The sequence below is a fragment of the Fomitopsis serialis genome (assembly GCF_022376445.1).
Source record: "Fomitopsis serialis strain Sig1Antser10 chromosome Unknown B0H18scaffold_205, whole genome shotgun sequence".
NCBI classification, from domain to species: domain Eukaryota; kingdom Fungi; phylum Basidiomycota; class Agaricomycetes; order Polyporales; family Fomitopsidaceae; genus Fomitopsis; species Fomitopsis serialis.
In genome coordinates, this window is record NW_025955165.1 from 1 (window position 1) to 22,445 (window position 22,445).

The window sequence follows — 22,445 nt, forward strand, 5'->3', positions numbered from 1 at the left end:
GAACGCGTTCGGTCGTGGTGGTCGCATCAAGCACGCCGAGTACTACCAGTGTGGCAAAGGACGTGATCTCGGTTTCGGCACCATCCTCAACTTCCAGACAAAGAGCGGCATGGGTATGGGCGAGCAGATGCTCAGCCCAGAGTACTACTACCTCGGAACGCAGCTGCCCATCGACCGTTTCCTGATGTTCTACTACGGTCATCCCGGTTTCCATATCCATAACATGCTGGTTATGTTGTCCGTGCAGATCTTCATCACGACGAGTAAGCAGGCCCCGTTGTTCACTGCAACACATAGCTGACTCTTCATAGTGGTCTACCTCGGAACGCTCAAGGGTCAACTGACGCTTTGCAAATACACATCGTCCGGCGCGTTCATCGGCGTGGCGGGCTGCTACAACCGCAGCCCGGTGTTCCAGTGGATTAATAGGTGTATCATCTGTATCTTCCTGGTGTTCCTGATCGCATACTTGCCTCTGTTCTTACAAGGTATGATCATTTCAACGCATTCTCATTTTTGAGTAGGATTAGTATGAGTCTGCCATGTACAACGTACAACTTAGATAGACTATGAAATATATCAATATTTACTGAGCTCAATCCCAAGATGCTCAAGATGTAGAAGGATTTAGCCTTACTTGGGCTACCTGTAGTGGCTTGGTGAGAACAGCGAAGGACACCAGACATGCTTGAAGAAGTAAGATGGAATAAGAAAACGTCTTGAAAGGCTTATAAGTGACTCAAGTCATACAGATTAGCTGGGCGACCTGGTCAAGTCACCCAAGCAACACCAATATCCCATTTGCCTTGGTCAAGCCGGCCAAGTAAAATGTGTTTTTCCTGATGTGAGCAGACCATTGATTGGCCGTGAATGACCAGACGAGCAGAGTCTGACTTACGAGCTGTTGTACTCACCCTTGCTACGGTCTTCTCTCTCCTCATCCTCGCCATTCGATGGCCATACCTCATCATCCTTTGTCTTGCTGTCCCTTCCATCCCGCGCTCGTCGGGTGCGAAAAGGAGTGACAGCTTGGACTGGGGAGTGTGTAGCGGTGCAGCAGACGCGTTGAACGAAGACTCCTGCCCCCCACGAGCATACTGAACAGACGGGCATGTGGGAGGAAGGATGCGTGGCGGAGTTGACTCGTCGAGCAAAGCGAGACTTGGAGGCGTGTCGGTCTCCAGTTCCGAGTTGGCTACTGTGTGGCCGTTATCGGGCGCGCGGCAGTTCCGCACCGCCCAGGAGCCGGGATTCGTCTTGCAGGCCACTCGTGTGGAGAGCCATGGTGATCATCCAGTGAATGAGACATGGGGATGACGACAGGGGCGCGAGCGTGGACGCAGACGTGTCGGAAGAAGGCGGGTCGCGAGGAAGTGGGAGAGAGAGAAGTTGTTTGGACGAAGGACGCGTGGACGAGGGAACGCGTGGCGAGTAAGAGGACGTTAAGGGGGAGCGTGCGGTGATGGTACTCACCGAAGCCGACTCGAGCCTTCGAGCCTTTAGATGCGCATCGCACGAGCCGAGTTGCGTGCCCCGGAGACACGCGTTTTTGAAAAGATGCAATCGAGCTCGCAGTATGTAGATCGAGCCTTGAGGTGAGGTCGGGCAGGCGTCGTGGCTGGTAGTAAGTAGTTAAGTAGAGCACGCGCCAGAGTTGCGCATCTGGCGCTAGCGCGAGCCACGTATGCGCGGGAAACTCCGGAACCGGCGCTTGGGACTTTGAGCTCACCTGCCCTCTCGCACATCCGCTTGCCCACTCCCTCCTGCCCGTTCATGACCTGTCCTAACTAGCGTGTTTGCTGGCCTGCTCTCACCTGCTGTCTCGCCTTCATGCTCGTTCGCCCTCCCTGCCGCTTTCGCCCGTTCGCCCGTTTCTGCCTGCTTGCCGTTGCCCTCACGCCCCTGCTCGCTCGCCCACTCGGTTGCCCGCTCTCATCCGCTCGGGCTCTGGTGCATGAGGGCGACCTCCTCAGGCCTGGGAGCACAAAATGGTGCGTGCATCGTAATCGTGCTGGCAGGCATGATCACTGATCAATGACGATACCGCACACCGCAGCCGACGAACACACCGCGGGCCTGGGCGCAGTGACGACCGGACGGCCGGCATGGACGAGCAGAGTGCGGGGACGGATGGCTGGCTTGCGAGGATGGGCGAGAGCGAGGCGAGGGCGCGACAAGGGCGAGGGCGCGACAAGGGCGAGGGCGCGACGAGGGCGAGGATGAGGATCTGCAGGTGAGTGCAAGCATATGCACGCGGGCTCACTAACGGCAGGCGCAGGACGTGTCGACGTGCCGCGCGACGTGTACAACGACCATGAGCACGCAGGGCCAATGCCCTGCGTGTAGGGACGGACGACGAACAAGCAGCGGGCAGACCAACGGCAGCACACACTGACCACGAGCGTACTGGGCAGTTGCCCAGCACGACCGACGAACTCGCGGAATGCGAATAGGCGGGCGGGCAAGCCGGGGGACAGGTAAGTGGGCTGCGGGCGTGGACGGACAGTCGGACGGGCCCGCATGTGAGAGGCGGGAGCACGGGCAGGCGAGCGGGCAGGACCGTCGACCACGCGTATATCGTGCGCTGGGCAAACACCCAGCACACATACAAGGCCGACAAACGGTCAGGAGCCATCGGGCGGACGGGTGGACGGGCGGGCGTGCGAGCAGAGCAGCAAGCGAGTGGGACGGCAAGCTTAAGCGAGCGAGACGGCGAGCGGGTGAGTGAGTCGGCGGGCGGACGAGTGTCAGCAACAACGGGCGGCGACTGACGCGGACCAACAGCACAAGCACGTCAACCACGAGCGTGCTGGGCGAATGCCCAGCATGCAAACGTGGCCGGCGAGCGCACATGCAGGCGGGCGGGCCAGTGGGAACACGAGCGCGCAGGCAGGCGAACGGGACAGCGGACGGGCAAGTGGGATGGCAAGTGCACGGACGAGCGGACGAGCGACCGAACGGACGGGCGAGAAAGCCAACGAGTAGCAGGTGGACTGGAGAGCTCACGGGCGGATAGGACATTGGGTAGGGAAGTGAGCAAGCAGGAACAAAGGAGGGCGGGTGCCCTGCGCAGTCGCGGCCGATGAACGCGTACACATGCGGGCGGGCGGTCACACAACCAGGCAACGACGCACACGACAATGGCACGCAGAACACCGCTGACGGACGTACGCGCAGGCGAGTCAGTACCGCACGCATATCGACCACGAGCGCGCAGGGCGAATGCCCAGCGCGCAGGCATGGCCGATGAGCGGCGAGCGAAAGGTGGGTGCAGACAAACCAACAAGCAAACGGGAGGGTTCGTGGGCGGAGCATACAGACGGGACGCAGGGCGGGAAGACGGGAAGATGGATGAGCGAAAGGCTGGGACGCGCGAGTCGATGCTGGGTACGCCGAGGAAGGTGGTAGGGAGCACGGCGAGGAGTCGGTACAACGGGTGCTGCCCGCTTGCCCGCGCCAGCCTACGCGAGCCTCTGCGCCCTTCTGTCCACTTCTTCTGCTTGCCCACCCGTACATGGACCCGCAGACCTGTCAACCTACACATGACCCGTACCCGCTGCACGGGTATGGGTACGGGTAAGCCCCCGGCAATTCACGGCCTGCGACGAATCTGTACCCGGGGCGGGTATGGGTACACATCAGCACACCCGCGGGTAGAATCCTACCACTGGCAGCGCCGGCGGCGGGGCTGGGCATGCATATACCTACGCTCGTTTCATACTGAACCTACTTACTATCACTATATTGGCACCCAATTCATTAGTATGATCCTACATGGTGTCATCAGGGAATCCCCTTCAGGACGATAAGCAATTTCAGCGTCGATAATGAGTTTTAGTTGTTATGATTCAGTAATTTCTTGCGCCAGCCTACAAGCCGCTGATCGGGCGCTCGTAAACACGTCGCAAGATTTTGCCTGAGCATAATAATCTTCTGAGGCTCTACGATCCGCATACAAGACGCATCCATGCCGTTCATCAAATTTCACTGGCACCTCGTATCGCATGTCGCCACTCAAAGTCAACCGTGGTCTGCCCTAAACTGCGTACGTTTCCAACTTCAAGTTGCCAGTGTATGCCTCGGGAGCGGTTACTTGGTCACTTCAATCGTCACACTCACAGGCCTCAAGTCATCTCTCCCACTGGCAGTCCTCGGCCCGGGGAAGGGCTTTCTGCGTGCAGTTGTGCAATGCCTGCCGGTTCTCCTTCGAGCATGATGTGCCGGCACATCATGCTCGGAGGAGTGTTTTGGTTGGCAGATCACTGCTGTCGTGGCTCTGCCTCACAATCAAACCACCCGCAGGCTACATCCCAGGCGCAGTGCGGCGGTGCTTCAAAGAACGCGTGTGTGCGCACTGCGTCGGCTTGGGAGTCGGGGTTGCCTGCGCGTGGACACACTGTTTGGGGGGGGGGTCGCCGCGGGCGGCGGCGACGCTCGGGATGCTCGTGCATTCGACTCTGACGGGCTGGGGAGCATCGCGCGCTTCGAGAAGCGAAGAACCCGGGGTGTGAATGAGACCGGCGAGGAGCGAGGTCGACAAGGAGAGCCGCTGCGGCATCGAACAGGTGTAAATGAGGGGTGCGTCATTCGTCGCTCTCTATTGTGTTCAGAGCCTCAACGGCGACCATTCCAGCTTGCAGTGCGCACGTACACCCTCGTCCGAGCTCGGGCCTGAACTGCTGTCAACCGACAATGCGATGGATGTGGATGTGAGTGAAAGCACAGATGCAGAGACCCCGCCTCGAGGCTAACTGACATGCCTGTATCGTGTCCGGGAGGCGACATAGATGTAGTCTCTGCGTCCAAAACCTACCCCATTGGTCGCCCGTCTTGGCGTGTGGCATTCGCGACGACCACAACATCACACTACCGCCTGCGGCGGTCACACAGTGCGTCTGCTAGCTCTCGTAACCCGGGTCGCACAGAGGTGCTGATCAGTGTGTCTTGCTATGCAGGGCTGTCCTCGCAGGAGACTACGGCCCACGTCAGCTCCACTGCATACACGTTGAGTGTACCACTCGCACACCCCCGACCTTTTTGATCCACGCACGGCCCGCAGATCAAGTCGCCAATGACCGTAGGTGAGGTAATGCGCAAACGCTGCGCGAAGCGCAACTCGGGCGCGGTATCTGTGCACTTGGCTCAGCATCGGCGGGGGTATGCACATACGCATACCTTCGCAGGAGTTGATTCGGTGTGCTCGATGCCGAGCACAGTCCGGCGACTCTGAGTCTCGAGGCATGCTGGTCCACGCATCTCACCATGGCCCGCGGAACGCGCGTCTTTGCGAAGCCCCGAGATCGCCGCGCTCGGTCATCATATGTGTCGGCAGGTCGTCTCGGAGGTCGAGGGAACGATGCCGCCGTGCACACATGCACCAAGCACGATGACAGGACACAGACAATGCACGCCCCAGATCTCATCCGAGTCCGCAGGCTGTCAGGTCATCCCAGAGCCCAGGTTTCGCGTGAAGCCTGGGCTTCCCAGGACTTGAGCCTCGCCGCAAAGGCGGTGGGTGTGGTGTATGTAGTCATGGTAGTTTAGCATTACAGTGTCACTACATTATTATATTTGCGATTTCTCGACGATCCTCTCATGCTCCTTACGGGCGCTCACGGGGTTTCTGGGAGACGGCGACTGTGAGCTTGCGTCGGATGGGAATATTGCAGGGTATACAAGGGGTCGACATCAAACATCTAATGAGTACTGTAGATTTAAATTCAAAGCGGCGCGGGGTGTGACGTGTGACGGCCCCGCGACACTCAGGCGGCGCGGCGCGAGCGTCGGTGACCTGTGACACAAGCCTCTTGGGCGGCGGGGCGGCGGGATTTTGGTCTACCGGCGCCGCAGGCGGCGAAAATTCGTGATGTCGGAGGTTTGTCACATCCGGCGGGCTCGACTGTGACCAGTGACAACGCAGCGTCGCCGGCGTGGCGACAGGGCCTGTGACGCGTGACCGCCGCTTTGTATTTAAATCTACAGTACTGTAGATTTAATTACAAAGCGGCGGTCACACGTCACAGAACCCTTCGCCACGCCGGCAAAGTTGCACTGTCACAGGTCACGAATGTGTACGCCGGTTGTGACATATAACCAAGAAACCTGCTTTTTTTCGCCGCCTGCGGCGCTGTACAACCAAGAACAACGTATGTAGACACTGATACATGCACCATGATGCATGCGCCGCCGATCAGAGCCCTCAATAGATGCATCTACACACTTATAAGATCAATGTCCGAACATATCAACCCATGACATCGTCAGGCACATCATCATCAAAGTGTACCCAGTTTGCGCTGTTGTACCGTTTGTTGGCAGTTCGCCGCCGCTTTCCCATGATAGGGCCCGACTCGCCCTGCGCAAGTATCTCGTCCTGCGGCTCGATATCGGGTTGCAGATCATCATAGCCTGCCACGTATCCGGTTGACTCATCATCAGATGCGCTCGCCGTTGTTCCCGAGGCTGGAGAACTCGTAGCTGAGTTCTGTGCTATCTCCGCAGAAAGCTCATCGAGGCGAAGAGCAGAGTCGTCCTCGAAAACTGTTGAGTCCATGTCATGGTCTTCGGGAAAGTCGTCAGAGTCGGAGGTTGCAAGCGGCTCGTCAGCGCGCCCAGATGTGATTTCGGCATAGAATTCCGGGTCTGACTGACGTAGATCGAGCAGAGCCCGCTTCGTCTCGAGACTGGTAAGACTCTCATACGAGAGGTTGAGGTCACCGACGGCACAAAAGCGGAAAGCCTGTATTGATTACGTGATGAGCATGCGTCGATAACGTGCAGATCCCCGCTACCGCCGACAGTCTGAACGGACACTCACATTTTTCACAATCTCCTCCTTGTTGATCGCCTTGAAACCGTTGACCAACCACTGGGCCGACCTATTTCGCAACGTCTTGATGTCTTTCTTGAGGAGAACTTCATACGCCGTGAGTCCTCTCTTCAGCTCGTCCAACGTCTCAAAGACGGTGTCAGCGTGAGCCGAGCGATTGATAGCGAGCTTGAGCAGTCGCTGAATGCCAACGTCGCATGGCTGGACGAGACCCGTGCAGCCTCCGGGTATGAAGATGACTATGATCCAGACATAGTACCGCTTCATCCATCCCCGGAATGCCTTCGATCTGTGGACTGACCAGACATCTATGATCCAGATGCACTGTTGATCTGGACGTCCAAGAAGGGCTCGTTGCTCCTCAAGATAGGGAACAAGAACATCCCTGACATACGTACACATTGTGTCCAAGGTCGACCAGTAAGTCTTCGTTTTGGAGTTTTCAAAGCGGATACCTAGTTCCTTCGCCTCGTTGCAACCTGGAGTACCTTGCGGCAACGACACCTTCGACGAGCCTTGATACACTGCTTGAAAAGGCAAGGCCTTGCCACTTGCCGAGACGCCAACTACGATTGTGAAGGCACGCTTCTCTTCTGCGCCGACTATGGCGACCTGTTTGGAGCCAACAGGAGCATAGGTGACCTTGTTCCCCGATGCGTACGTCTTCCCTGTCTGATCGCAGTTCACGATGCAGGACGCTGGGACATCCTCATCACGAACGACACTAGCGACTCTCAGAATGAACTTCCGGCACACCTCCTCGTGCTCCGGAGGGTACTTCTGTCCAGCTCGTGTCCCGCGCCGTATCGTCCAGTCAAGATTGCGCTTCAGGAAGCGCCACACGAAGTGCTCGTTGCATTCGAAGGTTCTCCCTTTCTGCGTGGTACGCTCAAAGACTGCCGGTGCGTGATGTGTAATGATGGCGATCATAATGCCTCGTATCGTTGTAAGATCCAGTGCGATGCTTGTGTCTCGCAGCTGTTTCAGCTGATCGACGATGATCAGGACCAGATCAGGGTATTCGTCCTGATACAAAATCTTTGTCACAGACGACTTGAGCAAGAATGCAGACAACTCACGAGAATTCCCGATCGCCCTTGATGTCCATTCTGACGGTAACCTTTCTTGACGCTCTGCAGCACAGAATCCTTCCAGATCTTCCCATCCGATCGGTCAACATCCCGCCAGTCGCTTACGCGCTGTGTCCGTAAATTTGCAAAGGTCTTCGGATTCAATTGTCTCAATCGAGTGACAATGACCTTCGGGCTGTAGGGATACCCGACCACTCGGGCAGCATCATCAATTTGTGACCAGATGTGCGGGGCTTTCCAGTTGATCGTCTTCGCGGGCTGTGAGGGCTTAGTGACTGGGCGGCCCTTTCGACTCGATTTCTTCTTTAGTTTCTGGACTCGCTTGAAGTCACGATGCGGCCGTGAACTTTCGGCAAGGTCGAGTGCTTCAGAATCGCAGTCTGACTCATCGTACGTGCGAAGTTTCTATTCAGTGAAAGCCATGTTAACGGTGTTGTTGCGCAGCCATATGAAATACTGTGACAAGGCTGCCATACCTTTGCCTTCATCAAGTTTCCGTCCGCATCCCGCTTCCCACTCATGATCTCTGCGTCACGCTTCCGCCGGCGCGACTTGCGCTGGCGGTCTGCTGCGGATGCCGTCACCTTCTGTTTTTTCTGCAAGGCAAGATGCTCTGCATGTTTTCGGAGTTCCGACACGCGCTCCGCATCTGCCACACTCCGCTCCTTCTCCTTGGCCAGCCAATCTGCGGTTGTCGTCTTGGCGAAGTATTGGTTAATGAAGCTCCTCTTCGATGGCACATGCACGGGCTCGTCTTGTATCTCTCCCAGTGGCCTTTCAGCGCTGGCGGCATGCTCATTGACATTGTCGCAGTCTTCATAATCTTCGTCGTCACTCGAGTCGCCAGACTCGGACTCAGAGGCACTCCCAGACCATGATGGCAGAACACGGTCATGCTCGGATGTTACCACCGAGCGAGTGTCATACCCAGGTGAGCTCTCCCGGTTCGACTCAAAGTCGGTCTCGGTATTGATGAGATCCATGCTAGGCTCGCCAAGCTCTGACTCGGATAGCATCGGCGGAACATTGCTGTCCGTATGCCAGATATTTTCGATGTCCATGCTGCCAGTTGGAGAACCGGCGTAGCTAATGATGTCATTTGCATAGTGCGAGGGGATCTCCTCCGAGCCAAGGCCAGGGCTAGGGCTTCTTCGTGACAAAGTTTGGGACAAGCGCATGCCAAACGCCTTCCGGAAGCGAGGGGGCATGACGCTATCGAAGCCACACTCAGGCTCTGATTCGATGCCACTGCCCGATGGTGGGATGGCTTCACCGGTGGTAGGACTTGGCCCCGAGTCTGACTCACGCTGTAAACGGTATCATGAACATTTCTACAAGGCGAATTTGATTGTTGCTCACGTTTTCGGAGTGCAGATTCAGCACGGAAAGCGCCAATCGCATCCTCTCAGTGGCAATGACGGCTTGCCTACATGGCGACTGGAGGAGGTGTATGTGGTCAGGTGAGTAATGATGTGCGAGGCCGTTGAGAGACAAGATGCCACATGATGAGTTGTCGCCAGGCTGCTGGGGGCTAATCGCGAGAGTGCGCTCGGTGATCCCAAGCGGTGTGTGCGTACCCGTGTTCAAATCGGCTGTATCCAAGTTACTCGCACGAGCGGTGCACACTCGCTCCATCCACCAAGTGAAAGCCGCCCTAGTGTGAGCGTTCATCGGTCTACCCCTTGGGTCAGCGTAGCCAATGGTGCGTGACACTACATCCAAGACGTAGAAGACGAAGTGATCTCCGTTAACATGCATCACCCCTCCAACAGACTTCTTGACTGCGTGTGCGAGGTTGTGTTCCACAGCTCGTACAAATGTGTACCGGCGGTCGGTGTCGTACCTGTCCGTGTTGATCCAAGCATCCAGGAGTGCGTTGGTGAATTCGAGGTCCACGAGGATATGTGGTAGGTCATAGCGTACGTTCGAGGATCGTATATCGAAGCTGATGATGGCAATCTGGTCGGCAATGTCTCTACCGGTGAGCCAACCATCTGACAGGTATATGCATATTGACTCGACTCTTCGGTGCTCTAGACCAGGTCCTTCGAGGTCGTCAAGCCACTGGGTCTGTGAGAGCACATCGAGAACCCTCGCTTCCATTTGACTCGCCGCACTAGACCCTCGTGCCTTTCCCTCCATCCATGCGACAGACCTCCGCCACTTCGCACGACTCTCGCGCGCCCGGTGTGCATCCAGCCAGTACTCGAGCGTCCACAAGGGTAGCCTGTGTGTATGGTGGTCCCGTGGTAGATGCAATGGTATGATCGACTTCGCTGTTATGTCCGTGTGTCCCTGCACAACATGTAGAAGTTCTTTGACAGCCCGGGCGCGGGCAACAGAGACTGTGACAAGTACTTAGCAACAATGTTATCGGATTCTGGCTCGCTTGATGAGATCCAGGCCGAAGCTTTGTGGCCCAGGTTCTGGTCAACCTGTGTACCTCCTCCTGGCAGGTTTGAGAATGCGAGGAGACTCGTAACGGATGATGTTCGATCTGGAAGGATATTTGCACGAATATGTGCAGGTATTGTACAACGACCAAGAAGCATAGAGTGAGAACCATATTGGTGGACAGACCAGTCTGAGACTTCGAATACAGAGTCGTCTGTCATAGTGGTAGTGACTGAAGTGATGTTGAACTGAACATCAATTTTGCGTGGCAACATTCATCGTAAGACAAGCAGCTGAGCGCTGGCTCGAAGCGGTATATGAACTGCTGCTAGAACGACTACAGTAGATGAGCTGCCAAAAGAGTGCTGCCGTCTTATGCCGCCTGTCACAGCCATGCACTTACCGCAGCATTCTTAGCTCCAACCACTCCGGGCTGTCACACGAAGACTGCACCGTGCCGCCCAGATGGGGTCCGTCACACGTCACTATGACTCCCGCCGCGCCGCCGTAATGTTCTGCGGCTGTCACATGTCACAACCCGCGCCGCTTTGTAATTAAATCTACAGTATGTGTAAAAGTTCTAGCGCTATAACGAATTGCGGTGTTTATAGGGCTTTCAGTGTTTACATGCGCTTATAACCGGATGTAATGAGCATGTGTACCCGACGCGGATTCCGTGATGGTGATGTGATGTCACTACAGCCGCTACAACACAATTGGCGGGAAGTATTGTGTGTATAGTATGAAATAGCATGCAGATTTGTGAGATAACATAGCCTCACCGAGACCACATCCTCCATGAAGTAGTGAGAATCCGTTCTCCATGAGTGTCATTTAGATCTAATTAGGAAGGGGGCAACGTAAAGTTCTCTAATCTCTAATTCAGCTAATTAGCTCACATTTTGCACAATTATGCCTCATTATGCATTATGAGTTCTCATTTGCAAATCCAGATTTTCCTGATGCGACGACGCCAGCATGCCTGCTAGTCCCCCAGCCCCTCGCCGACGACATGGTGTTCGCCCCCGTCCTCTTCGCCGCACTCAGGCTGGCAGTGCAAACCCGACTGCTACCTCTGACACAACTACCGTCTCTACTGGGGACCTGGCACCCACGTCAGCTGCCCCGACTTCTTCTGGGTCGGCCCCCAACCCTGGTGAGGATCGCGCCGTTGTTGGTGTCGCTGCAGCTCGAGTCGGTCCAGAGGTCGAGGACTCGGAAGGGCTCGCTCTCACTGGACAAGTTGGTGCTCCTGCGACCGCTACACCTGCAGAAGCACGCGCTCTACGTCGCAATCCTCGTCGGAAGGCACAGTGAGACCTTCCTCAGTCATTTTCATCCATATTTTATTCCCTCTCGTTGTACTGCTCTCGTCGCGCCCCTCATACCCTGTTTGCTCGTCGCTGGCGCTTACTAGGGCGCTAATGTTGTTGTAGTTCCCACGCGTGTCCGACTAGGTCGTCCGGCCGTCTTTATGCACCTGTCTCGCCGAAATATTCACTACGCCTGTCTCAATGTATCTAAAATTATTTCGACTTCTGGAACACATACCTGTGATATTCTAGCATACACTGGTACATCGAATGGAGCGTTTTCCTTGTGTTTGGACTCAGGGGAGCTCACAGACCGCTAGGGTGTCCGAGATCCTGGCCCAATACAGTAGTACCCGGTCACAGAAAGCCTGGCTTTCAATAATCAATATCAATGTCCGCTTACTTATAAGGAGCGCAGCGGGCCCGTCAACAGGATGCAGCATATGCTAGTAGCATCAGCAGCTTAGTACTACAGTAGTGTCGAGGGATACGGGCGGCCACCATTGAACTTCAAGTCGAACTGGTGATGGTGTCGCGTTTCTGAGCCCGATGCCGCTTCGAAGTTTGTGAAGCTGGCGCAGCGATTTAGCGGAGGGCAGGAGATGGACATCCACTTGTGAGCTGCTCGGCGATCGACATTTGGGCCTAGATAGGCGCGGCGGCGTCGGAGAGCGCCCTGATGATGCGCGTGGCGTCGGCCTGCAAGCTATCAATAAGTATATCAATCTCGACGTGGAATGCGTGCAGCTCAAGACAATGCTGTGCGAACTTGAAGTGAATGAGGCCAGCGAGAGTGCCGGCGGGTGCGATGCGGGCTCCGGCGGATGCAGTATCAAGGAATTCAAATGTGGCCTGTCTCTCAGGTCGTCGTCCATAAGCTGAATTTCATTGGACGTCTTCACCGAGACTCGGTCCTCCAATGCAACGAAGACGTACAGATACTTGACAGATACTGAAATTTTTTTAATCGGTTGTGGCTTCCAGTCGCGGGTCATAACACATCATTAATCTTATGATCCGAAGAGACGTACGCAAGGGGCTGGTGGCCTGTAACTGTCGTTCAAAGACCGATCACCGGGTGTACACGTTCCAAACTTGACAAGCTTCGCAATCCAAGTTATGTGAATATCCACTTTCCTATAAATATACCACGGTTACAGTGTATGCAACCACGGCAGGGAAACGATAGACCATGGTTGTTCCAGAGAGTGCCTAGTTCCCTCTGACACCGACACCATAGGAATCACCGGCACGGTCTTCAAGCGTAAGGTTGTAAAAATCGGGAACACGCCCCTCGGACAACCCAATAACATCTTAACTGCGAGCCGTCACGTCTGCACAAAGCCGTGAATCAGCGCAGCAGATGTAGTCAGCGGGTGGACTATAACCGACCTTCGACGCTGTGGCCACTGAATACCTCATCAGTGTCTGGACCGCGAGCCGTCACGTCTGCACATAGCGGTGAGTCAGCGCAGGTCAGCTGTGGGAAATCCGGGTTCGGTGACGCGAGCGTTAGCGGGTAAAGCGGTGGCGAGCGTCGGTGAAGTCGGAAAACACTAGAAGCAGGCGAGAGCGGGCGGATAGCGGATGAGTGGGCAAATACTCGTCTCGTTGCTTGGGCTTCTGCCCGGCGTAGGTACAGTATTTATACATGAGTGAATAAAGACCGAATCGAGCGAGAACGTGAGTGATGTAAGCGAAGTGAGTCATAGTACAAAGGATGAGTGGCAAGCTGTGGCACAGGCCGCCACTCGGGCTGCCACTGCTGCCACTCCGAGGACAGCCACGAACGGATACGGAATGAGTCTAGACCGGGTCGTGGATGAGTAAGTAAAAGTGAGTGGAAAGCGGAATGAAAGGAAAATAAAATGTTTATTCGTACAGCGGACGAGCGCTTGAGCGATCGTACCTCAGCGCTTGTGAGATGTAGCCGGCGCCTGCGGCGCTACCCTTACATTCGCCCTCCAAGACTTGTCCATGACAAGTCTTTGGGGGCGCCGGGTACATTCAAAAGCGCGACGCGTCCTCGTCGTCGAAGTCGTCGGTCATCGAGAGGTCGATGTCGTCGTGGTCAGCAGGTACGTCTTCGTTTTCGTAGCTATTGTTTCCCTGGCTGGCAGCCTGGGAGTTCGAAGTCGAACCACTACCTGACGCCTGCGAGGCTATGCCTGGGAATAGCGAGGTGAGTACCCCGTATATGCCATGCTCAATGCTGACGGACGCACCCTCTTCGGTACCCTCAGGATGCTGCGCACGCCCCTGACGGCGCTGGCGACGACGCGTCCTAGCGTTCTCGGGACGTCCACCACCGTAGGGCCCACGACCCGGCTGACCGATGCGTCCACCAAGACCACCACGAGGGGCACCGCGCGAACGACCACGGCCGTAGCGAGGCGGAACCGGACGAGGGCCATGACCAGCGCGCGCGTCCTTCAGGTAGCCCAAGAACTGCTGCTGCATGGCCGTGCTGTGGTCCAAGAACGTTGCAAAAGCGTCACCGGTCATCGTGACACCGGTTGCGGGCGTGGGTACTACAGCACCTCCGCTGCCTTGGACTCCTCCCGTCGACGGTCGAGTCGTGGCACGGCTGGCGTTTCGAGCCTCCAAGACGCGCGAGGAGTATTCCTCCGGAAGCGGCGCGAAACGTTGCGACACGCGGTATACCTCGCGGTATCCCTCGGGAGGGTCACCAGGGAAAGGCGCCGTGCCGTTAAGGAACGCGCGGAACTGTTCGGCGTAACGGTCCCAACGGATACGATCATCAGCGGTGTACTGGCGGGGGTTCACAGATGCGGTCATGGTGACTGAGCTGCGTGGTAACATGGAAGGTAAGCTCGCATTGCAGTGTGACATCGAGTGCGACGTACGCTGAGCAGAACACGGTGTACAGTGCGATGGAGCGGTCGGTTTAGAGGATCGCGAGTGAGGTTTGTAATGCGAGGTAAGTGAACGCGCTGCAATGGCTTTTCGCCAGGTCTCATCCTCCCCTTTAACAGCTTCCATGTACCTTCTACGGCACGGTCCACAGGCTGTGCAACGCGATGTCTCCAGTGGCTTGTCTCGTGGCTCTGCCACTGGCAGTGGCACCCTAGCCTGACTTTGGCTGGTAAGTCGGCAGCATTTCATTTCGATAGCATCTGCGCTAGTCTGTTTCACAGGTGCCGGCGGCGGGTCAACGAGCTGGCTAATGCTCACAATGCCTAGGGCTTCGCAATATTCGGTCAGAGCCTGCAGGTGACGGACGTCATGGTACGGTACCCAAGTTTCGTCACCAGTGGACCATCTGACCAGGAACTCAGCATTCGAACCTCGGCCACTGTGCGACACAATTCGGTCGACGACCCATTCGCGTGGCTGCTCGCTGAAGCCCGGCAACTGGTGGAATTGTCTCCCCGGGAAGCGTCGGTCATCGTTCGGAATATGCGGGCGCAGCAGCGAGGCATGGAACGCGTCCGCGATGCCTCGCGCTTTTAATTCCGGCGACAGTTCCAGCTTGTAGGTTGCCCCTGGCTCCACAACACGCGCGATGCGGAACGGGCCAAGGAACTTAGGTACGAGCTTTCGCGCGCGTCCCGTTGGCAGTCTTAGGTTCTTAGTTGACAGGTATACCAAGTCGCCTGTTTTAAACGGTGCAGGTCGGCGATGCTTGTTCGCATGCCGCGTCTGCTGCACTCGCGCTGCAATGATCGCGTCGTGCGCCGCCATGATCGCTTCGCGCATTCGCTGTGCAAAACGCTGAACACCTGGGTAGGTCGACTGATAATCCCAAACCAGTGTCCGCGGCATCTGGCCGTAATTCAAGTAGAACGGCGAGAATCCGGTCGTGTCCGAACGCGCCGTATTCATTGCTAGTTCGACTGCAGGTAGGCGAGAAGCCCAATCTTTCTGATCGGGACTGACACACTGCCTCAGCATCTGCGTCATGGTGCGGTTTGCACGTTCTGTGGCGCCGTCGGTCTGTGGGTGATAAGCCGACGATAGGCGCAACTCTGTGTTCATGAGGCGATGAAGGTGAGTCCAAAACGTACTCGTAAATAGAGTGTCCCGGTCGCTGATGATTCGTTCTGGTAGACCATGCAGTTTGTATACATGTTCGAAGACAACCTCTGCGATTTGAATCGCGCCGTAGGTCTGCCGTGTAGGTATCAGGTGTACCATCGAGGTAAGGTGATCGATTACGACGCATATCATGTCAAAGGAGCCTGACAATGTCGTCGACTCCGGGAGCGGGCCGACAAAGTCTATCCCAATCGATTGCCAAGGTCGGGTGGGCACTGGCAAGGTACGCAGCAATCCCATTGGCTGCTGATTGACTGATTTGCTTGTCGCGCAGACACCGCATGTTCGACAGTACGAGGTCACGTCGTCGACCATAGTCTTCCACCAGACCTCCTCGCGCAGATACAGGAGCGTCTTGCGTGCGCCAAGGTGAGCTAGCACCGAATGGGCATGCTTGATAATCACCTCGCGAACACGTCGTGTTCCGACCAAGATATCCGGAATACACAAGATGTCAACGCCTCCTCGTCGAAGGTAAATCAAACCATCTTTTACTGCGAAGTCCTTGTACTCACTTGGTTTGAGTAGGATTTCTCGGAAGAATTTATCTTCAGCATAGCGCCCTTCAAGTGTCTCGGGCATCGGCATACCAAGATCACTCGAGATGAGGACGCTGGTTGGAATAGTGTCCATTGGGTATGTTATTCCGTGTGCCACATCTTCAGCCTGGTTTTCTACAGGTTCACTGACCTCATCTGTTTCAACAGGCGATGGCTCATCCTCGGATTCATAGTCTGGTTGACCAGATTCGGAATGCCGAGCATCGTGAACTTGTGAGTCTCCCGATACAGCGCTCTTCGCAGCTTCACTAACACGTTCATGTGAATCAAAGTTCCAACGTGTGCGCGGCTTTCCTGCCAGACGCGAGGATCGCCTCGGCTCGAAGTCGATAACTGCTGCAGCACCAGTGTATACCGGACGCAGGACGCTTACTGCAGCGTTCTGCAGCGTTGAGAGGTGAGTCGAACTTTGATCTTCGTGATCTCGAAGCTCCTGGCTCACGTATTCACTCGATGCGCGCTGTATGCCTAATGGCTCATCGCTGTAGATACGTGACAGGGCGTCAGCGAGTATGTTTGTCTCGCCAGGTATATAATGAATCGTGAAGTTGAACTCATTCAGCACGTCCATCCAGCGATGTTGACGCGGTGATAGATGTTTCTGACCCATTATATATTCCAGAGCCTTGTGATCCGTACAGATCCGGAACTTCGCACCATGTAACAGGCCACGAAAACGTTTCAGGGACTCAACTATTGCGAGCAGCTCCTGTTCGTGCACAGGGTAATTCTGTTGCGCCGAGTTGAACTTGCCAGACCAGAAGGTGACGACCTTAGCTGTCTTTAGGTCATCTCCCTGACTAATGTATCCACTAGCCCCAGTCAACGAAGCGTCCGTAACGAGGTTGATCGAAGGTGCATTTGGTGAGTAATCCAATGCAACTCTTCGATTATCACGCATCTTGCTAACAATATCCTTGACCTGTTCAAAGGCTCGCTGGTGCGTATGTGTCCAGCGCCAGGGGGTAGTAGCCCCGGCAAGCGGCGCAAGTACACCCATTGGGATCCGGATTCCAGGACAGTCAGGTGCGAGGAACCCCACAGCTCCTAGGAAACTACTTAAGAGCGACTTGTTCGTAGGAACCTTCCAGTTCGCTACTGAGTCGACTTTGTGCGGATCCATTGCAATACCTTTCCGGTCGATCACATGGCCAAGAATCTTCAAGTCTGCCGCGAAGAAGCGCATCTTTGAAGGATTTAGATAGAACTTCTCGCGTCGCAGGACTGAAAATACAGTGCGTACGTGTTTCATGTGATCTTCGACTGTATCTGAGTAGATGACAATGTCGTCCAGATAGACATCCATGAAGACACCAATATATGGCGCGAAAATGTGGTTCATTACCATCTGGTACGTCGCACCACCATTGCAGTCGCCTTGCTGCATCACTAGACTCTCCATCGTGCCATCAGGTGTCGTGAAAAGAGTGCGCGGTACGTGTGATTTGTCAACTCTGATCTGCTCGTACGCATCCTTACCATCAAGCATTGTCCAGTAGGTGTGCCGTACAACGTTCCGAAGAATCGTGTCGATGTCAGGTAAAGGTGAAGCCATCTTCACTGTATTTGCGTTATCCTCGCGCTTATCTACAACAGTTCGTATGCCCTGCTGACCATCCTTCCCCGGCTTGGACAGGATAAGCATCGGGGAAGCATTCCTTCCGGAGGCGAAGCGCCATCGTCCACTATTGAGGTAAGCTTGCTTCTTTGCCTGCCAGATAGGCTTCAGCGCTTCAGGACACTTAGAAGGTCGCCATTTGTAGATCTTACCTTCGTCCATCAATGGTATCGTGTGATTGATATCCCGGAAAGGAGGTAGGGCCGCGCGAGTAGGATCTTGACACAGGTCCTCCGCTTCATGCTGTAACTGGGCGCGCAACTCGTCAAGCGAAGCTTCAAGTACATCAGCAGCCGCAGAACGTACCTCGGTAGCCTCTTCACCAATGATAGGTTGAGGAACAGGTGAGCCGACTGCAATCCGAGTCGGGTTGAGACTAATAGCAATCTTATGCTGGAAGATGAATGGCGTGCCGAGGATCGCGTCGTAATTATCGAGGTTGACGATGTCAAAACGTCGCGAGCAGCGGATGTCCTGGTAAGCTATATCAACTGTAGTACTGTAGTTGATCTTTGAGCGTGATCCATGTACTGCGAGTTGAACAGGTAACGGCTTTGCGAGCAAATCCTTCTTCAAGCCGAGCTGGTCGACGAGCGTTGTCGACAGGAAGTCTGCCATGCAACCTGTATCGAGCAATGCTCGCACCGGCTTTCCTTGGATCATGACTTCTACGATCAGTGGCTTCGGGATACGGCGCGCGAAGTCCTTGGGACGCATGGAGGTATGCTCGACAGCATGTACTGTGTCTTTTCCGAAGGTACGTCCTTGATCTCGCTTTGCCGAACCAGTCTTAACTGAAGCGCAGTTCATCTTTGCCACAGCACCGCAAAACACGCCGGGCGGCGACTGCAGTAACCTGCGACGTCGGCGTGCTGCTGCGTCTGTAGTCGGCTCGTCCAAGACGCCCTCCAGATCGACCTCTGGGTCCGCACTCTGTGCTCGGTCGCACAGCACATCAAACAGGATACGCTGTGCGTCAAAATCCGCACGCGTTATGTCCTCGTGTGTCACGCAAAACCGTAGGTCAATGTTCCGGAGGTATACGACATAGGCCTGCGCCATCTCATCCCAGACGACGGACACGCCCTCCGGATCGATCCCCAGGTCCTCTGGAAGTGCTGCGCAAATACGTGCGTCAAGCCATCGGCAAGCCGTAGGTATCTCGTCTTCTGAAAAGGCGTCCGGGTATGCTGATGTCCTCTCCTCAGACTGTGCATTGCGTTCGCGTACTGCACGCTGAACCAATTCTGGCACATTAACATTTGGATCCCGTAAGTCCTCTTCATGTACGATGATCGGCCAGTCCGGTTGCAGCCAGTCGGTGAGTTCATAGCGATCCCCCAGTGCTATGGCTGAAAAACGCTCTTCAGGAGCCATACCCATTCGTTCGGCATCACGAGGATCTACTCGAGACTGGAAGAGTGCTACTATGTACTGCACAGTATCTTCCTGGTGAGCATGTGGCCATGCCTCCGTGGGTTCGCTAGACTCGACGACTGGAATGTTAACTGCATTGACAGAAATCTGGGCCTCACTAGCTGCTCGCGCTAGCTGATCAATGTCCGCAAATCTCGCCGAGCTAGCCTGTACGAACGGCGCTTTCGCCTTCTTTCGACGAGGGCAATTGCGAGCTTCGTGACCAGTGTCTTTGCACTCAAAGCATCGTCCTTCGGCGCGAAGGCGATCACGCTCTTCCTTACTGAGTTTCGACCGCTTCTCACTGCCATGTGAATGTGGATGCGAGTGAGGCTTCGGGCCTGTACCCTGTGAGTGACCCTTGTGCTGTGACTTCCCTACGTTGATGTTCTTTGCTTCAACACCAGCCTTCTTCGGAGTTGAAGCATTGTTCGGTGTGTAGGGCTGCGGGCCATCAACTCGGTTCTGGAACCGACCCCAGGTACGTCCAGGAACACGTCCTGTAAACTCACGGTCTTCTCTTAGCTTCGCGAAGTATGCGTCTTCTCTGCGCTTCGCATGCTTCACGAGCCGGTCGATCATCGTGACCTCTGGATCAAGACCTCTCTCGATCAAGTACAGTCTCAGGTACTGGTGAATACCAGACCAAAAGATCTGTACCAATTGACGTGCGGTGACATCCGGGAACCGTGAGGCGAGCTTCTCAATTTCTCGTACAAAGTCTCGGACCTTTTGACCATGCGCCTGTTTCGCAGACATCAACTTCTCACGAAGCTTTCGCTTGAAGTCACTCGGGAAACAATACTCGAAGAGCGCTTCATACAAGGTACGTAGTGTCCATTCACGTTGATGCATTGCTACATGCTGCATGTAGAATCGGCTGGGTTTGTCCGACATGAAGTTGACGACGATCTTCAAGGTAAGTCGATCATCGAGTTCATGCAACTTGCGCCATGTCTCAACCTCATATACCCAGTGATCAAACAGGTCCAGGTCCGGTTTACCATCCCATACGAACGGCGTCTTCAGCTTAATGCCGGAAATTGCGCGGTGTAGCCGCCTCTTGTCAGCACGCGTTCGTCGACGATGTGACCGTTCACTTGGGCTCCGATGGCGACCTCTACTGCCATCTGAGCTGCTCGAGCCTCCATCTGACTCGTTGTCAGATGATGAGTCCGAGCTACTAGGTGAGTTGTCTCCTCCATTCGAGCCATTGTCTGAAGTGGGGGACTAGGAGGGCCATCGCCGTCGTCATCTGAGTCGGAACCAAACACCTTTGAACTGAAGAAGCCACCTCCCGGGACCTGCGAATCTTCGCGTTTGAAGCGCGTACTCTTTGCAGCCTTCTTGGGCTGTCCTTGTCGCTCCGAGGTATGATTCTCGCTTCGTCGGTTCGAGGCATCTTGCGCTCCTTCAGACGGCTGACGTTTATCCTTCTTAGGTTCTGGTGTGCGTCTCGGGGGTGCACTTTGACCGCGGACAAAGGTACGCAAGAATTCCTTCTGTTCCTCGTCTCGGTCAACACCTTTTCCTTTCTCCTTTGCAGTATATTTCTTTGTTTTAGCCGGTTCTGCCTCGACCTCAACAATTACTGCATTCACAGGTACGTCTCCGTTCTGACTTCTGCTAGACTCACCCAACCTTTCGTAGGTAGTCTTTCGCGTGTCGTCACTGAGTGATCGTGCAATCGCGATCTGAAGTTGATTATACTCCTCATCGGAGTCTTCGGCGGCTGAGTACTCATAAGATGCGCCCTCCGAGTCCGACATAATACTGATTAATTCATCGAACTCAGAGTAATCTACAGGAGTTATCGTGGGTAGAGTAGGTGAGCTTTGTTCCTCCTCCTTTACTTCTCCATCGGAAGTTCCCCATTCCTCTGGAATAGATCCATAAGGATCATCTGATTCACTCAGATCGAACCAATCCGGGAAGAAGTAACGTTTAGTTACCCTTGTTTCACTGTTCGTAGTCGACGAAGCTTCTGACTTTCGAACAGGTACCATTTGCCAGCTGTGGTTCGAGTCGCTCCCCATGTCGGCTGGAGAGGACACAGCGGGGCTGGACTCCCGATCCGTTGATCGGGTCAGCGAGCTCTCGGTGCTAGGCACCTCGCTTTCCGGCGTCGCATTGCGTCGCGGCGCGCTCTGAGCGACCGGATCACCACTTCGTGGCTGGATCAACGGTGCGTTACTGTAAACCGGATCACCGCTTTGCATCGGGATCGACGGTGCGCCAGCCGGATCACCACTTCGCAGTGGGATCGACGGCGCGCTATCATCCCTTGCATCGCGTCTTTCGGCGACAGGGCTCAAGTTCGTACCTCGAACTTCTTGAGTTTGTGCGGCTGACTCAAGGTTTCTTCGCAGCGCGTTCTTGGCACTACGCGTGACCCTGCGAGACCCGGTGGCGTACTTGGCGAGTACGTCGTAGTCCGTGATGCCCCACTTGACGGCGAGGGCAATGTCAGTCGCAGCGAATAGAGGGGGTCCCTGTTGATCGCGGGCGTCGGGTTCCGGTGGCGGAAGTTGGTACTCGCTCAACAGGCCCGTCCCTTCAAACACGCCGGGTGCGTACCTCTCTGCGTCGAGGTCGCCTCCCGCCGTACGTACCTCGTCCGCGAGCGTTCGTCCTCGCGGCTCGGTGCCGATTTCTTCATCACTGTTAGAGTGAGCTGACATGTCGTTATCTAGATGTTAGTAGGTACCTAAAGAAAAGAATTTTCGGGCGCGAGCGGGTGATCAGTCCGTCGCGGAGGGTTTATATGTTGAAACGAGAAAGAAATAACACTCAAAAAAATGTGGGAAATCCGGGTTCGGTGACGCGAGCGTTAGCGGGTAAAGCGGTGGCGAGCGTCGGTGAAGTCGGAAAACACTAGAAGCAGGCGAGAGCGGGCGGATAGCGGATGAGTGGGCAAATACTCGTCTCGTTGCTTGGGCTTCTGCCCGGCGTAGGTACAGTATTTATACATGAGTGAATAAAGACCGAATCGAGCGAGAACGTGAGTGATGTAAGCGAAGTGAGTCATAGTACAAAGGATGAGTGGCAAGCTGTGGCACAGGCCGCCACTCGGGCTGCCACTGCTGCCACTCCGAGGACAGCCACGAACGGATACGGAATGAGTCTAGACCGGGTCGTGGATGAGTAAGTAAAAGTGAGTGGAAA

General features: G+C 55.3%; 5 protein-coding genes across 5 annotated transcripts; 1 reads left to right on the forward strand and 4 right to left on the reverse strand.

The window, feature by feature from the left end:
- Positions 1 to 115: 115 nt before the first annotated feature.
- On the forward strand, positions 116 to 520 carry B0H18DRAFT_888858 (glycosyl transferase; the record flags this gene model as incomplete). The annotated part of the gene is made up of 2 exons (XM_048041246.1): positions 116 to 263; positions 312 to 520. 2 exons carry the CDS (start codon positions 116 to 118, stop codon positions 518 to 520), a joined length of 357 nt encoding a protein of 118 aa, XP_047885785.1.
- A 6,042-nt stretch (positions 521 to 6,562) lies between these two features.
- Positions 6,563 to 7,015, reverse strand: B0H18DRAFT_852976 (uncharacterized protein; the record flags this gene model as incomplete). The annotated part of the gene is made up of 2 exons (XM_048039619.1): positions 6,563 to 6,739; positions 6,818 to 7,015. Coding segments are annotated over 2 exons (375 nt in total), but the record flags the coding sequence as incomplete, so codon positions are not given.
- Positions 7,016 to 7,036: 21 nt separating this feature from the next.
- Positions 7,037 to 7,648, reverse strand: B0H18DRAFT_857816 (uncharacterized protein; the record flags this gene model as incomplete). The annotated part of the gene is made up of 1 exon (XM_048039673.1): positions 7,037 to 7,648. A coding segment is annotated over one exon (612 nt), but the record flags the coding sequence as incomplete, so codon positions are not given.
- Positions 7,649 to 13,634: 5,986 nt separating this feature from the next.
- B0H18DRAFT_960611 (uncharacterized protein) lies at positions 13,635 to 14,426 on the reverse strand (the record flags this gene model as incomplete). The annotated part of the gene is made up of 2 exons (XM_048042976.1): positions 13,635 to 13,795; positions 13,853 to 14,426. The coding sequence occupies 2 exons, from the start codon at positions 14,424 to 14,426 to the stop codon at positions 13,635 to 13,637; spliced, it is 735 nt and encodes a 244-aa protein (XP_047885788.1).
- A 6,369-nt stretch (positions 14,427 to 20,795) lies between these two features.
- B0H18DRAFT_1050656 (uncharacterized protein) lies at positions 20,796 to 22,280 on the reverse strand. The gene is made up of 3 exons (XM_048030942.1): positions 21,650 to 22,280; positions 20,931 to 21,595; positions 20,796 to 20,883 (listed from the first exon to the last, which is right to left on the reverse strand). The coding sequence occupies exons 1-3, from the start codon at positions 21,959 to 21,961 to the stop codon at positions 20,862 to 20,864; spliced, it is 999 nt and encodes a 332-aa protein (XP_047885789.1). The 5' UTR covers positions 21,962 to 22,280; the 3' UTR covers positions 20,796 to 20,861.
- Positions 22,281 to 22,445: the final 165 nt, after the last annotated feature.

Bases quoted from the DNA above. Each gene is read 5' to 3' on its own strand.
- B0H18DRAFT_1050656 (XM_048030942.1), bottom strand. From the start codon at position 21,961: ATGTCAGCTCACTCTAACAGTGATGAAGAAATCGGCACCGAGCCGCGA. The intron at 21,596-21,649 runs CTGCGAAGAAAC...CGAGGTACGAAC, and splicing joins CGCGTAGTGCCAAGAACGCG to TTGAGCCCTGTCGCCGAAAG. The intron at 20,884-20,930 runs CTACGAAAGGTT...ACGGAGACGTAC, and splicing joins GACGACACGCGAAAGACTAC to CTGTGAATGCAGTAATTGTT.